The following is a 16,461-nucleotide window of genomic DNA, read 5'->3' as shown; positions in this document are numbered from 1 at the left end:
TTAGGGTTAGGCACCACCAAGGGAGGGTTAGGGTTAGGGGGGGGAGAAGGGAAGGGTTAGCTTATACCCCTTTTACACCAGAGCAAAAACCTGGGTTTTTGCTGGGTCTACCCGGGTCGCAGCTCAGTGTAAAAGGGTCCCTGAAAAATAACCTGGGTCAAGTGACCCTGCAATCCAACCCAGTTAGCTACCAGGGTTGGACCCAGGACGGACCCAGGTAATGGTGCAGTGTAAACAGTGCAACCCGGGTTATCTGACCTGGATTATGCCTAAAATGAGCGGATTGGTGGTCGTGGAGCATTCACCTCCCACTTTTTATGACCTCACAGGTTTAGCAGGGCAGACCTGAGTTCAGTGTGAACAGGGCTGACCTGGGAGTAACCCAGATCAAAGGTGCAGTGTAAATGGGTCTGACCTGTGTCTGACCAGGGTTGGAACCATGTCCAAAAACCCAGGTCGGACCTGGGTTTTTGGTGGAAAAGAGGTATTACTTACCTTAGCCACCGGGATTCTTCATGTTCAGGCTTCCAGCGTCGGTATTTCACCCGGCGGCTATTCAGCTGCCAGGATTTCATACCCAACCCGTAATAAACACAACAGCACAGCATTATGTCATACATTTCTTGGCTTGTTACATGCTTGAAATATATCCACCTATTTTTGACCATATGAAGATATCAGTTAACTCTTTCAGTGTCAAAAGGACCCTGATTGTAGCAATTTTTTTGCACATAATATAAATGCACACAGTTGAATACATTCAGCTGTCATCCATTACAATAGCCTAAATAAAATCCTACCCAATTAAACTTGTTTATCTCTTGTTTAAATTGTTCTGTTTCTACTAAAGAAAACACTTCCTGTCGCAAACTTATTTCTCTCAATTTCTGACCCCAAAGTAATAAGGCCAGTTTTATCAAAGAAACTGTTTATATAGGACAGTAAGGGATTCCAATGCCTCTTATCCCAAATTAGCAGGCCATCAGGGTTGAATATATCAAATATCCCTCTTCATTTCACTATGTCAAATGATACCAGCTAACCAACCATTCACAATCACATTGGTCATTATTATAATTTGTTGCAGACCCCTTAGGCAGCAAAATATACTAGAAGACGTACCAAATAACTTTCTTTAGATCTAGTCATGGTAATGTGCATGTGAATTTGTTCCACACTGTTTACAAGACAAAAACAGATGTTACATGACGGGCAAAAACAAGAGAGTTGAGGACCCTTTTTTAGACACAGAAAGCTTTGATCAAAATATTGTTTTCCTCTGTATACTGAAGGCCACTTTCTAAATACAAATGCTGCAAAGCATTGGAATGCAATACAGGTTGAGTCTCCCATATCCAAAATGCTTAGGACCAGGGGTATTTTGGATATGGGAATATTCAGTATTTTTTAATATTTGCATAAAATAATGAAATATCTTGGGAATGGGCCCCAAATCTAATTACAGAATGCATGTGTGTGTTATACACAGACCTTATGCAGGTAATTTTAGACAATATTTTCAATAATTTTGTGGCTCAAAGAAAGTTTTTGTACATACATGCAATTTATTTATGTTTCATATACACCTTATATACACAGCCTGAAGGTCATTTTATATAATAGTTTTAATAATGTTGTGCCTTAAACAAAGTTTCTGTACATTGAACCATCAAAAAGCAAAGTTTTCAATATGTCAGTCATGCTAAAAATATTCCGTATTTCGGAATATTCCGTATTATTTAGATATGGGAGACTCAACCTGTAATATCCATCTGCCCCCAATAATGCACATGCTTCATTCACCATAATAGATATTTTACACCTTATTTTATCTTTTCAGTCAGATACTAAAATAAAAAAAAGAATTGATTGCAGAAAGGAGTGCCAGGTGATGCAAGCCTCCTGCGCTTCCTCCATCAATCACCATGATTTAGCAACTGCCACTATGAGCAAAGTAGGGACAGGAGAGAAAAGCAATTATATTACACAAATAACATAGCAAAACACAAAGTCAAGACCAGGTTTAAAGCAAAATATAGAGCAGCACCTCACAAAAATAGATTGTTTTTTGCTATAATCGTGTGTAGGAACTAACGAATATATATGCTACTTTGAATGGTGCCTTGCCGAAAATAATGCAAGTCTGTAACCTAAGGTCTCCTATGGGGCTGACAAACGTGCAGGGCTGGATTACTAATGGGGCTGATGGAGCTACAGCTCCAGGCCCACGATCAAAATAGGCCCACAGCCTATGTGTGCTGCTGTAGACAGGATTTTCCTTTCTGTCTACAGCAGCCTCAGGACCCACTTCCCCCCCCCGGCCGCGCACCCTCCCTTCAGAATTCAGAAAACATTGGATCATACATACTGTATAAAAACCAAAGTAGTTACAATTTTATAAAACACCACTGGCACTATTGATGTAAAAGCACATGTATTAATAGATACAACCAGGGGCGTTTCTAGAGAGGAGGGGGCCCGTGTGCAGTCTCCGACACGGCCCCTTCCTCTCCGCCCGGCGGCCGGCAGCGCACTGAGCTGTGCGCGGCCAGCACCGGAGTTATAGACTCTGGGCACTAGAGTGTGCCCAGAGTCTATAATGAATGCACAGGTCACCCGGAAAATTGTGCTGCGCATGCGCAAACGACGGGAAAATGGCCGCCGCTGCCATTTTCCCGTCATTTTACAGTGCCGGACCCCCACACCGACGTGGGACTCTGGAGAGGTAAGTAATATTATGGGTGCAGGGTGTGCGGTGCGGGGCCCCCTGGACCCAGGGGCCCGTGTTCCCCGCATACCCTACACCCATTATAGATACGCCCCTGGATACAACAATTTTTAAATAAGTAATAGTTACATTTCTGCAGTTAGCAGGGGAGCGGGAGAGGTGGCAATGCAGCACAGGGACCACTGCCGTCCTGATACGGCACTGACGCTGTGCTTCATCAGGGACTGTTGTGTGTGTGAGTGTTATATATATATATATATATATATATATATATATATGTGTATATATATATATATATATAAATAAATAAATGTGTGTTTATAAACTGCGGTTTCCGCAATGTTCAAGGACAGAATTAGGTATTTCTCAGATGTACCGAGCAGAGCAGGAGATATCTCCATCTTGCAGTCCCTCTCTGGGGGGCTACACTATGTTCAAAATGGTTTGCGGTTTTTGCCAAATGAGGAAAGCAGGAGATACAGTGTCAGAGATATATCGTGCTTTCTGTTTGCCTGCTCATGCAGCATCTATTGCACCCATTTTCTATAGGGACAATATTTAACAAGATCTGTAAAGCTCTGCTTTGTGGATGTTGCCTGCTTGGGCTAACGCCATCTTCACCTACTATGGGGCTGCCCTGCAATCCCTTTCTGGTGGGCTGTAGGACGTCCCTAAGAGCTTCACATACACAATTTACTTCTACCTTCTGCACCCTTGCTACTGCGCATATGTGGCTTTCCAGTAGCCGCAAGGGGTTCTGTAGATAAAAGTAAAGCTTGCGGATAAGTTCGCTTTATTTCTTCCTGATCGTGGGACGGCCTCTTATTGAAGGACAAAATACATATTTTAATAAGATATGCTCCTATAGCTATTAGTCTATTCTGGCATATTACAGTCACATTAACAATGGGTGTTTCCCTTTGTTCATTTGTAGGCACATTAAGCGAAGAGGGGAGGAAGATTGTGTTTTTGAAGGTAGGTGCTAGTCACCCCTTCGGCACAGGCCACACCCCCTGTGCAGACCACACCTCCGCTACAGTGGTTACACACACCATATAACTAGTCACACTTTCACGCCGCTGGTCACACACCTTGCTGCGGCACACGGTAGGCCCTTCTTAAATTTCAGCTCCAGGCCCATGTGGACCTTAATCTGGCACTGCAAACGTGTGTCTACCACTCTCTCACTCAAACAGTCAGGCAAAGACACAGGCTGCTAGATGTCTGTTTCACATGATTGGACACAATATCAATAGTCAGTGTGGGAACACTGCATCAATGCTGCTCTGGTGCGCAGCAGCCCTCCACCAGCATCGCCAGGCTGCCCCTTAAATTTTGTTATGGAACCCAGTGATGCTGTTCCAAGCCTCCCAAACTCCGCAGAAGCTGCATCCCCTGTAGTGGAGGTAATTTCACCACTGTCATTAGTATGTTCCTACTATTAGACAGCAAATGCTCAGAATAATTTCTAAGAATTACAGTGACTCCAGTCAATAATTATTATGTAGTGCATTTATAATTTTTAGCTTAATTCCATTTCAACGTATGTATTTTAATCAGTATATCTTACATACCAGAATAAACTAATTATTTTCAATATACCAAAGTAGTTATAATATTAACCAGAAAGAGAGAAACTACTTATTTGCAATTTGTGTTTAACAAATCCCTACAGATTGTTGTACTCCTAACCCAATTCTGTCAGTTTATGCTAATAGTTACGGTATACCAACACTGAATAATGAGATGGGCAAGTGATTTTTAATACTTCGAATATGGTTTGCTTCGCCAAGAAAGTGATCACCATCCCTGTCAGGGTCACAAAGATCAGCATTGTAAATGACAAAGAAAAGAAAAAAAGAATTAGTGCTATAATCTAATAAATGGTATGTAGTGATTTTGCATCCATGCATAATGTCGATAGGACATACAGTAGGTCGATCCCTTGTATGCTGGCGCCTGGAGGTTGACAAGTGTGAAATGTTGCTTATAGCATTTCAAATACAAAGGTGGATCCAAATGTCCTGATAAAGTAGTAGATGTTGCCCAGTATTGATTTTCTGTATGTATGTACTAGAGGTCTTATTAGGAGACTGCGGAAACTTACAGCACAATTCTTTTATTTTTGCAAATATTGAAAGAAAAACGGAACAACATCACTAATAGTTGGGAACAACATCACTAAAAGTTGGGAACAACATCACTAATAGTTGAAAAATAGAGAATACTGAAAACTGGAGAAAGCTGTAAGTAGAGCCGTCAGTAAATATCTGCAAATGAAGATTATGCCTACTGACATTCACACTCAAGTGCAAGGAACACATTTGTGAGAAGGCTTCTGCATCCGGTGAAGATGTCATGACTACTGTACAGGACTGGTTTGAGGACCAATCACCACTTTTTCCTGAACTGAACCAAGAGGTTGAAGCATCGGTGGGAGAAGTGTATAGAATCAAATAGTGTCGAAAAGTAAATGCAATTTGAACTTAATTTCTCTGTTATTCATTGTCAGGACACTTTGGATCAACACTGCTGACAGTACAACTGTAACCATGATGATTGATCAATGTGTTTACAGTAGTGTGAAATGCTTCAAGGAGCATTTCACACTTGTTGACATTCCGTTTTGGTACCAGCGTTCCAGGGTCCACATACTGCATGTCGAGATTATGAATGTCAACGACAACTATGTATTCATAATTATCATACTAACCAATTAACTGGTATATTTTTTTTCCCAAAAGTGACCTAAAAAATGTACCTTTTTTTCAATCTTATGTAGTCATAAACATATTTAAATATTTGAATGAAAAAAATATGCATGTCTAAAATCCACCCCCACAAAAAAGGTGCCCAAGTGGCAATACCCTCTCGGTCATAATAAATAGGCATGTTCCCCCCTTTCATCCTTCTTTCCTCCCACCCCCCATTTTTCATCTTTCTCTTTCTAATATTTGGCTCCTGGCTGTTTTTTTTTTATTTAAATCTGTTTATTGAACAGCAAAGGAAAATGTACATCATACATCTCAAGAATAAAATAAAATACAGTATAACAATTGAATAGTAGTCTGCGTTATTTCTTGACATAAAACAGAGATAGAGGTTGCTGTTACGATTTTGTTTTTGCTTTTTGATCTACACCTACATAGATGTAAAAATCTTTACAAATATAAATATAATTTTCTAAAGTGTGGGAAAGTTAAAGAAGATCCCTCAAAAATATCTAGAGGTCAAAAACAATAAATCTCACAAAACAGATAGAAACTGAAATACACACATAATAAGTACACATAGGCAAAATTAGATATCAGAATAGTAATGATACGCAATATGTATATAAATATACGTGAAAACGTGGTATAAAAGAAAATAATATAATATGATATACCCATGTCGCGATGGAAATAAATTGCAGCTGATTTATACTAACAGAAATATTGGGAACATAGCATAGACAATTATATTTTAAGATTTAACTATCCCTGCATTCACATATGAGTCAATTACTTGTATGGCAAAAAGAATGCACACTAATCAAACAAGCTTTGGAAATAAATCCGTGCATTCACATATGTATCACTTACAATGTATGGCAAAAAGAATACACACTAATCACACAAGCCTTGAAAGTCTATAATTTTTTGCAACAGAATTGCCTTTTCTCTTTGCTTTGACATGCAATAGAAACCAGAGAGTGCCACATAACCAAAACAATAGCCATCAAACATTAATTATTACAGCTGCACCAAATCCAGGTTTTAGGTCATGATGCGCTGCTCAACACAAGTTCTTTCGACATAACCCGTGGTCAGGGGCGTATTTATAATGGGTGCAGGGTGGGCCCACACCGCACACCCTGCACCCATATTTAGTTATATTAACCATTCCGCAGATTCCAGTCCATCACTGTAGAGCATCAAAAAAACACTGGGAAAATGGCAGCAGCCATTTCCATGGAGACCCGCGCATGCACAGTAGATTCTGGCATGAAGCCAAAAACTGCTGCTCTGACAGGGAGAAGGGGGCCCAAACGGAGGCTGCACAGGGGCCCCCTCCTCTCTTAAAACGCCCAGCTCTGTGGTGTCAAAGATACGGCCGCCAACTGCTTCTCATTTACAGACTGATTGTCTGTGAATGGGATGCAGTTTGCGGATGGAAATGGTGCAGATGGGCCACCGTGAAACTCCAGGACCCACATAACTTTAACCCAATTGCAGCCCTAAGTGTGTTATACTGTACATATAGCCAACTTTCTATTATATATTGCAGGGGCGGGGAACCTTTTTTCTGCCGAAGGCCATTTTAATATATACAACATTATTCGCGGGCCTGGTGCAGGCCAGGCCCCCTTCATGTAAAGTTACACGGTGGCTAGGCCACAATCGCCAGTGATTACAGCAGTGCCTGGATCATCCTGAAGATGTTCCGGGGAGCTGTAAGGGCAGCGATGAGACCGTCTGAATCGTCCTAAGAGTGCTCCAGGCGGCACTGCTGCATAGATTCTGGCTGCAGTGTGGCCCGGGGCCAGAGGTTCCCCATCCCTGATATATTGCAACAACACTCTACTTATGACCATACAAACCTTTCCCATTAAGGAAAAGATGAATGTCACCGTTTATTATTGTATTTATATTTTAAGTACAAATGTCTTGTTTAGTTCATACAAAAGGCATAAATATGGCACCCCTGACTCACGTTTATGCCGGAAAAAATGCAAGCTGGTAGAGAAAACTAATGCATTCCATTAATAAAATTGGGCATAAATTCTCAATATAATATTGGACACATTGCAAAAATCAGTTCCCCATAAATGTACTGTGGAGATTTTACCTGTGATAGAGCAGTATATAATATGAGGGGCTGTGTTCTTCATATCACCATAACCCAATCCCATTTCAGATAGTTTTCCGGGAATGTAATTTTCAATGAGAACATCACAGGCTTGTGCAAGCTGAAAAAATAAATACTTAAAAATTAAATTGATGCAGAACAAAGAACTAAAAAAGTTACATTCATAGTTCATTATTAAATCATCCAATATCCATTTCTATTGCCGTAAAAACAAATGACATACTTTCTACAGACATTTAGTACAATAGTGACATCTGCAGACGGAATACAATGAATACTTTCTCAGAACACTGAAAAGTAATACGCAAACTAATCATAATAATGGACTGCAAATTGTTAACCTGACTTTAGATAATATATGTAAACTTAGACTTGCCCGCGAGTCCGTGTGAGTAAGTGTGACTATTGGCTGCACTTACAGTAGCTCCGGACTCAATGATTTTTGTTAGCAAAACCATAAGACCAGCATATTACGTTGCACTTTACATTTGGGAAAAAACACAGACAGAGAGGTTAGAGGGCCCAGCTTGCAAGCTTACAGTCTAACGGATAACAAGAGTTGAATACATTCGCTTAAGAGCTACATACTGCATATTGGTCTAAGCCAGGGGCTCTCGAGCTGCATGCGGCTTTGTTTGTGGTGATGAGGATCCTGACTCCCGCACTGCTCCCGAGTCCCGACACCTGCACCCTGCTTCCTCTGACAGACGCACAGCTATTTAGAGGAGGCTTTACTTGTATCTGGATGACGCTGGCCTCTGCTCCATGACAATGTGACATCATGATGTTGTGGAACTGTTGAAATAACTCCAGAGGGGGGCGTGCTGGCTGGAGTGACATATGAGGGGCTGCTGCAATGGCATTTAGGGGGGGGGCTGGAATGGCAAGGGAAGGGGCTGGAGTGACACATGGAGATTTTATGTGGATCTGGCTTGTTTTCCTGTATTTTATGTGGATCTGGCTTGTTTCCGTGTATTTTATGTGGATCTGGCTTGTTTCTGTGTATTTTATGTGGATCGGGCCTGTTTCCGTGCATGTTATGTGGATTGGGCTTGCAGCGCCGTATATACACGACAGTGCGCCCAGTGCAGCACTGCCGCCCCCTCCTCCACCCTGAGCGCTTACCTTTCCCTCCAGGAGGTGGTGGGCGGGCGGGAACCTCTGCTGGCGTTCTTGGTGCTCCATGCACCACTGCTGGAGGTCTCTTCCTGCAGACCTCAGGAGCTGGGAAGAGTACAGCCAATGACCCTGGAGGATTCCGCCCTCTGAGGAGGCACCAGCCGCACCACCCTCCCTACGGCTCTGCGGGCTTGTTTCAGTGTATTTTATATGAACGTAGCTTTTTCAATGTTTTGTATATTGCTCTGGCTTTTTCTTTTACTTCAACAGTTACCTCCACGGCGATTGTGCGCGTGGGGCATGGCCTTGTGACAGCCCGGCCACGCCCCATCTTTGCGAGTGCACCTTTGGTGTGCGCCTTATATTGGCTCTTCATCTAGACTACAGATATTTTTTTCTGCTCTTTGCTACTGACTGGTTGGCCATCCCTGGTCTAAACAGATTGCAAGGATAAAATTTGCTTGGTGGTCTATATGTTTCAGTCACACAACAATGTTGGTTTGGGATCATAGGGTTGTTCGAGTGTGGAACGAGAACACAAGTTACGTGTGAACTATATAGAGGGGAGGTAATTGAGTACTATAGCTTATGGAAATTACATGGACGGTTCAGGAATTTGAGAAGGTTGTCTAAAGAGGCGTGTTTTCAGGGAACGCTGGAAGGGTTGGAGGTTAGAAGAAAGTCTTGTCATGCAAGGAAGAGCATTCCACAGAGTGGGTGCATCCCAAAAAAGTCCTGTAGCCCTGAATTTCAGCAGGCAATGAGTATGGTAAAGATGTGCACATCTTGCATAGAGCGAGGGGCTCTTGTGAGATTGTATTCAGTAAAATATAGACATAGTTACGATTAAAATTAGTCTAGCTGCTGAATTCAAAATAGATTATAGAGGTGAAAGTCTGTTTAGGAGAACGGAGCAGCAATCATTCATATAATATGTATAAACAGTATATATACAGTCTATATATAAATGATATACTGTAGATGATTGCACTTCACCACCTTCAAAAGGTTCCAGCGGGCTGCATGTTGAAGTGCCCTCTGGTAACTTGAATATAGGATATGCGCCGGGCCATTTTTGCTGGTTTTGTATCTGTATCTGCTTCGTGTTTTGGATCTGGATTTGGTTTTGCAAAACCGCCCCTGCGTGTTTTGATTTTGGATCTGTATTTATTTCTACAAAATCATAAAAACAGCTGAAATCACATAATTTGGGTCTGTTTTTGTTCCTACAGTATTATTAACCTCAATAACATTTATTACCAGTCTGTTTTGACCACCTCACAGCTCACAATAAAGATTTCAATTTGAGTTTAGGCCAAAAGGTTGCACCGAGATAGCTGGCTGACTAAGTTAAGCGACAGAAGTGGGCATCACAAACATGTGGCAGTTCAGCTTCCAACATGGCACATCTAGGAAACAAGAGTGGCACTGCAGTGGCAGACAGGATGGCAGTTTAATAAATGTTAAAAATGTTTGTCATCTACACAAAAAGACAGTAAGCAATGCCCCAAACAGCGCAAGTACTTATATGGATACACGGTACGGCCTGCAGTGTCACAGTACTTATGTGGATACATAGGTGTACGGCCTGCAGCATCACAGTACTTGTGTGTTAGGGATACACTGGGGTACAGTCTGCAGTGTCACAGTACTTGTATGGATATACTGGGGTACAGCCTGCAGCATCACCGTACTTATTTGGATACACTGGGGTACGGCCTGCAGCATCACAGTACTTGTGTGTTAGGGATACACACTGGGGTATGGCCGGCAGCGTCACAGTACTTATATGCATACACTGGAGTATGGAAGCATACACTAGGGTACAGCCTGCCGCGTCTCAGTACTTGTATGGATACACTGAGGAAAGGCCAGCAGCATCGGAGTGCTTATATGGATGGGGTACGGCCTCCAGTGTCACAGTACTTGTGCTAGGGATACACACTGGGGTACGGTTTGCAGCGTCACAGTACTAGTATGGATACACTGGGGTACGGACCGCTGCGTCACAGTACTTATATGGATACACTGGGGTACGGCATGTAGCCTCTCAGAACTTATATGGATAGACTGGGGTACGGAAGCATACACTGGGGTACGGCCTGCAGCATCACAGTGTGAGAATCCAACATGGGATTGACGAGATTTTGCCTCATTTTGAGTTCCGAGTCAGGTGGGAAAACCACAGAGTCTGACTTGGAACCAACTCGGAGAATTGATGTTCGGGTGGGTCCGACAGCTCATCTCTAGTAGATAGATACTGCAAATACAATATTTATGTCCATGTTTATACTGTGCATATGTATCTACATACGACTCGTATAAGGTTCACATGTATCTTTCAAGATCTAGAGATTTTTTTTTCTACCTTACAAAGTATGGGGAATTTGGAAAATGTAGATATTTCAGCAATTTAGATTTAAAGCAGCTATTTTTTGCATTCAAATTAATTGGTGCTGTCCCAGAATTGTATAATTTTGGAAGATGGTCCAGGTGCTTAGTACATATGTTATGGCTCTCGATTGCCCTCTTACACGTTACCTTGCTCTTGTGTGCCCAAGTCTGCCAGACAGCTGAGCACACCACCAAATTAATTCTACTTATCTCTTGTACCACTGAGTATCAGCTATAAGTATCAAACTACTGGAAGAAATGTTTACTGTGAAGATTTGAATGAAGTGAAAAGGACTGTGCCTAAACTGGCATGCATCATCGCTGCACGCTCGTGTGTGAATGGCCGTGTGACTGTCAACACTACAGATCTTCTCATTATGTGCTCTGTGCAGAGTAGTCCGAACCGCACATGTGTATATAAGTTGACATGCAGGTACCTCCAAAAGTGAATGTGAACAGCAAGCCTGGATGGCAGAATATTGTTTGCCTATAGGTGCAAGTAACCTGCCAGATGGCAGTGCTAAGGAGCTCAAAGTACCAGGACTGTGTCAACATTTTTTCTAAAACAGATCTCAACATCTCCTAAGGATTTCCTTGTAATGCCAAGCCACTTTCAAGTTATATGCATTGTGAGGGCTGACAGCTCTTATGAATAGCGGTATTGGACAGTATCTCCACATTAATTTATGGCTGTGGATTATAATTAACAGCAATTAGTAAACATGTCATGTTTATTGTAGCAGACTTCTACACATTGTGACTGAAGATGTTGACATACAGTACTATAAGCTACAAACTTTGTGGATTTCACTACATGCAGCTACTCCATTCCGGAGTTCTGTGGTAAGCAATTTCAAAATTACTTACTGCTGTGCAACACATTGCCTGAAACCTGTGTATTTGTATATATTTATTACTTGAGCTTAGTATCTCTCTAATTCAAACTAACTGTATCAGTTTGATTGTGCTAAATTGATTTTTAATGGCATTACTCATTGGAATGTAACATAGTTGGTATGTCTTTAATTGTATGTGTAGAATGAAACGTGCATTATATTTCAAGTGAGCAATTCTGGGTCGCATGACACTAAGATCTCCCTATTATGTGCTCTTCGTGGCGTGTTCCTTGCCACGCATGAGGGTTATAGTTGTACGCCAGTACCTTAAAAAACATGAATGAGAGTGGTAGGTATGGGAAAACACATAGCCTATGTTCTAACCTAAAGCATACAACAGAAAAGTGGTGTGCTAATTCAAACAGAGATCAATAGTAGATCGCTGACAGCTTACACAAGGGGATTCCTGCCTAAATTTCCCCAAAACAAAACAGAACATAGAGAATATGTGTCTGCGCTTGGGACTACTAAATAAATATAACAACTATAAATGCTCAGCTATTGGCTGTTTATTTAAAAATTTCAAAGAACAACATTATATAAAATACACAGAACTGCAGTTCCTGAAATAAATACCAAGTTTGTTATATAGCATGCAGAATGTAGCACAAATTAAAAGCAACAATAAGGACCTAATGTTAATCTCATAAAGGAAAAGGCTGATAAAAAAACCGATTTGTCAGCACAGAGAAAGCCCCATAGGAATAGTGTAAAGGATGATAAACATATTCCTTACATGATGATGAACACAGAGGGCGGAATTCAGTTTTTTACGCGGTCCGGATCTCCAGTCTAAAGTAACAGGAGACCGTGGGCCGCTATTCAATTGCTGCCATTTTTCGTGCTAATCGCGCCCAAAGTGGTCGGGTTTAGTCGCGTAAAGCAGCTACCCCCGACCAAAGTGCTTGGCGCGACCGCGAAAAGTGATGTTTGGGCGCCCAAACAAGTCACTTTTCGCACATTTCAGCTCTCACCCCCTGGGGCTGTGAGTTGAAATGGAGCGCTGACAGCTGACCACGCCCGACAGGAGCAAGAATTGAATAGCTCCGTCGGACGCGATGGGGGCTGGAAACAATTGAATTCCGCCCAGAATCTCTATCCTAAATTGGGGATTGATGTGAGCCCTCAATGATAAAAGGGTCACTCACCACTCCAATTGAACCAGCTTTTAGATGGATAACATAATTGAGGGCTCACAGCAATCCCCAATTTAGGATATAGACTCTATGTTCATCATCGTGTAAGGAATATGTTTATCATCCTTTACACTATTCCTATGGGACTTTCTCTGTGCTGACAAATCGATTTTTTATCAGCCTTTTCCTTTATGATATTAACATTAGGTCCTTATTGTTGCTTTTAATTTGTGCTACATTCTGCATGTTATGTAACAAACTTTGTATTTATTTCAGGAACTGTAGTTCTGTGTATTTTATATATTGTTGTTCTTTGATATTTTGAATTAAACAGCTGAACGTTTATAGTTATTATATTTATTTAGTAGTCCCAGGCGCGGACACATATTCTTTATTTTATGTTCTAACACAGCCTGTAATCTATTCTTATGTGAATTGCCAAGTCAGTCGATTCAAAGGTTTGGCCATGATTGAGCAACAAACATACGTTTAATTTTTATATATTAGTTGGGATGCCTAGTAAGTCAGAATAGACTTATTCTAGACATTTTATTTAAAAGAGGTTTAAGTACATTAAACATAAAACCAATGCAACAAATATAAAAATATATTTTTAACATACCTTTTGGATAATTTCGGTTCCCTTAGGATCTTTCATGTTAACAGCTATACTCTGAGGAAGTTAAAGAATACTTAATATTAATATGAAATGAAAGAAACATTGAACTATGCACAATTTATAGAAACACCTCAACAATAAGACTAAGCTGGCCTTTAGAAAATGGCGGAACATATACTTTCAGTAGGAGGAACAAGACAGGGAGCATTTCGGCATGGGTATTATGAGCAAAAAGGGCACTTTCCTTCATGCAGATGTTCAGAGATTCAGAGGAGAAGGAAAATCACACTAACCAAGAGATAGTGAAGCATTTTTACGCCTAATACACAAACTTTATAATATACCATAACAGGCCAGTAAACAAGAGAAGATGGCAAACTATTTGGAATGTAACTTCCCCAAAATATCGATGTGTGCAAGACAAATGCTTGACTAGCCCTTTTCATTAATGGAACAGGAGGCAGCAATCTCTTCTCAATAGGAAAAAGCTGATGGTTTCATGGTTATATATTTTTAAATCTTTGCTAAGAAAATAGCATTAGACCGCTCATTCCTATTGACATGGCAAATAAAATATGCCCAAAATCGGCGAAAAGAGTGTTTGTTTTGCTTTGTTTTTTCATAGAAATTGCAAGAAAGTAAACTAAAATGAAAACGTTTATACTGTTTTCCTTACCACAAGAAATATTTTGCTTCAACATTAATATACATTTTCCAAATGGCAAAGTCCAGGAACACACAAATAGGATTATATAATAAAATATGTACTTAAAAAATATAGTTTTTTTCACTGATTTGAATTAAACACATTCATAGGAATAATACGGAAGCCCAATAATGGCATATGGTTTTGAAAAATAGTCAACCTAATGCATCAAATGAGGTGACCCCTTAGTTTATTGAAGCCTGGATGGGGGAAGTCTGAGCATTAGAAACCCACATCTCTGGACTTCTTAATGGTTTGTGGAGTATGTGTCATCGGTAATTACGAGACAATAACTACTAACATGTCACATTGTTTGAAATAGGGGATTGCCCTCTTTTAAGTAAGGGTGCCTTTTAAGGCTCATACACACTTAAAGATATGCTCCATGAGCGATATCGTTAAGTGTTTTCCCTGCACTGCCGAGCTCAATAACCACGAACAGAGCAAAATCAGTGAAAGAATGGACTACCCTCTTTCAAATGTGGGTGCACCTGACTTTATTTGAAGGAGATTCTCCCCATCCGTGGACTTCCTAACAAATTTTGTAGATTAGGGGGTTATTGTCTCTGGAAACCCCCCAAAATAACTACAAAGTGGGCACACTGTTTGAAAGAAAGGACTCCACTCTTTTAAATGAGGGTGACCCCAAGTTTCTAGGTGTCAAGATAGGGGACATAGGGTACTAGCTGTCTCTTAATAATTTTCTGTGTATAGAAGTTGATGGGCTTGATGACTTCATTGCTGCAATATCATCCTCAAGCTAAGTCTTCTCCCTCATCCCTCACCAGTAGAAACTGCAGATGGGGGATTTGTAAGTATGTTTCCCTTACACTTTTGATCCTGCAGTGCTTAGGGAAAGTTCCACTCATCCTTCGAACTGAAGGGGTTAGAGAGAACCAGATACCATTAGGCAGTGTTTCTAAACTCGGTCCCCACGGCACCCTACAGTCCAAGTTTTAAGAATATCAATGCTTAAGCAAAAATGATTCAATCAAAATAAATGAGGGACTTTATCCTTAAAATTGTTATTGTTAGGGTGCCTTGAGTACTGGAAAACACAGCAATAGACATGTATATAAATAAATAACAACATAATACATTACATTTAACAAATTATATGTTTCTATGAATACCTTTTTATTTCTGTTCACACTAAGAAAATAAGCACTTTCAGCACCTACAAAAGGAGGTCCCCATGACCTTGTATCATCACCAGAACCTGCAAAAGCAAAGCAGGAATTAGGGTGTTCCCATAAAAGGATTACATATCACATACTGTATACTGTAGGTCAAAAAAAATATAAAACTTGTTTTTATGGGTTTTTTTCTAATTAGATGTTTTACGGTTTGTACACATGGATGTTTGCTCAGCCTGAGCTACAATCATCATAGATTGATCCACTGTAATGTAGGGCTCAAATAGCCATGACCACCATATAATTCAGACATCATCACACTGACTAACATCTACATATATAAAAGACTAACGCTTCTTGTCAACTCTATGGGGTTATTCAAGTGTGGTGCGCACCGGCGGCCACTAGATGGCGTCCGATGGAGCAATTCAATTGTTGCTCCATTCAGGCCCACACAGCTGCGCGCGCTCACATTTCTACTCGCAGCCCCGAGCTGCCGAGCAGAGATGTCCAAAAAGTGACTGATTTGAGCGCTCAAACAGGTCTTTTTGCGGGCTTGACAATATTCCGTCATTTTGACGGGATGATAACTAGTATAATATAGAGAGCATCAATGACAGCCACATAACAAATACAAGTGTGACTATCATACAATACAGAGTATTTTTGGCCACCTTACAATATCATTCCTTCATCAATAATTAACGCTATAACCACCCTCATCTCCCTATACCCGATCATCCTCTACAGCTAAGAACAGTTGCTGTGTGTCACAAATATAGGTTCTAAATGAGGATATTAGAGCCATATTCAGAAACCAGGAGATTTCTATGAAACAGGAGGAGACAGTATATCTAATTACAAAGCTCTGGATAT

General features: G+C 40.8%; 1 protein-coding gene across 5 annotated transcripts in view; it reads right to left on the bottom strand.

Annotated features, from left to right (window-relative positions):
* Positions 1-16,461, bottom strand: part of SUGCT (succinyl-CoA:glutarate-CoA transferase) — a 1,290,705-nt gene that overhangs the window by 1,219,109 nt on the left and 55,135 nt on the right. For 4 of the 5 annotated variants that reach the window (XR_015878901.1, XM_088476062.1, XM_088476063.1 and 1 more), the window contains exons 4-6: positions 15,583-15,668; positions 13,747-13,797; positions 7,559-7,679 (exon numbers count right to left, since the gene is read on the bottom strand). The exons of the other annotated variant lie outside the window; for it this stretch is intronic. Coding sequence is in view for 3 of the 4 variants with exons in the window: in XM_088476062.1 (XP_088332188.1) it covers positions 7,559-7,679; positions 13,747-13,797; positions 15,583-15,668 (258 nt within the window). In the remaining variant the exon portion in view is untranslated. The remainder of the gene's footprint in view (positions 1-7,558; positions 7,680-13,746; positions 13,798-15,582; positions 15,669-16,461) is intronic. 5 annotated transcript variants of the gene reach the window in all.

This window comes from Taudactylus pleione, unplaced genomic scaffold (genome assembly GCF_031769625.1).
Source record: "Taudactylus pleione unplaced genomic scaffold, aTauple2 ptg000181l, whole genome shotgun sequence".
In the NCBI taxonomy this organism is placed as follows: Eukaryota; Metazoa; Chordata; class Amphibia; order Anura; family Myobatrachidae; genus Taudactylus; species Taudactylus pleione.
The sequence above is the reverse complement of the archived record's forward strand: the minus strand, read 5'-3'. Positions and strand labels throughout refer to the sequence as shown.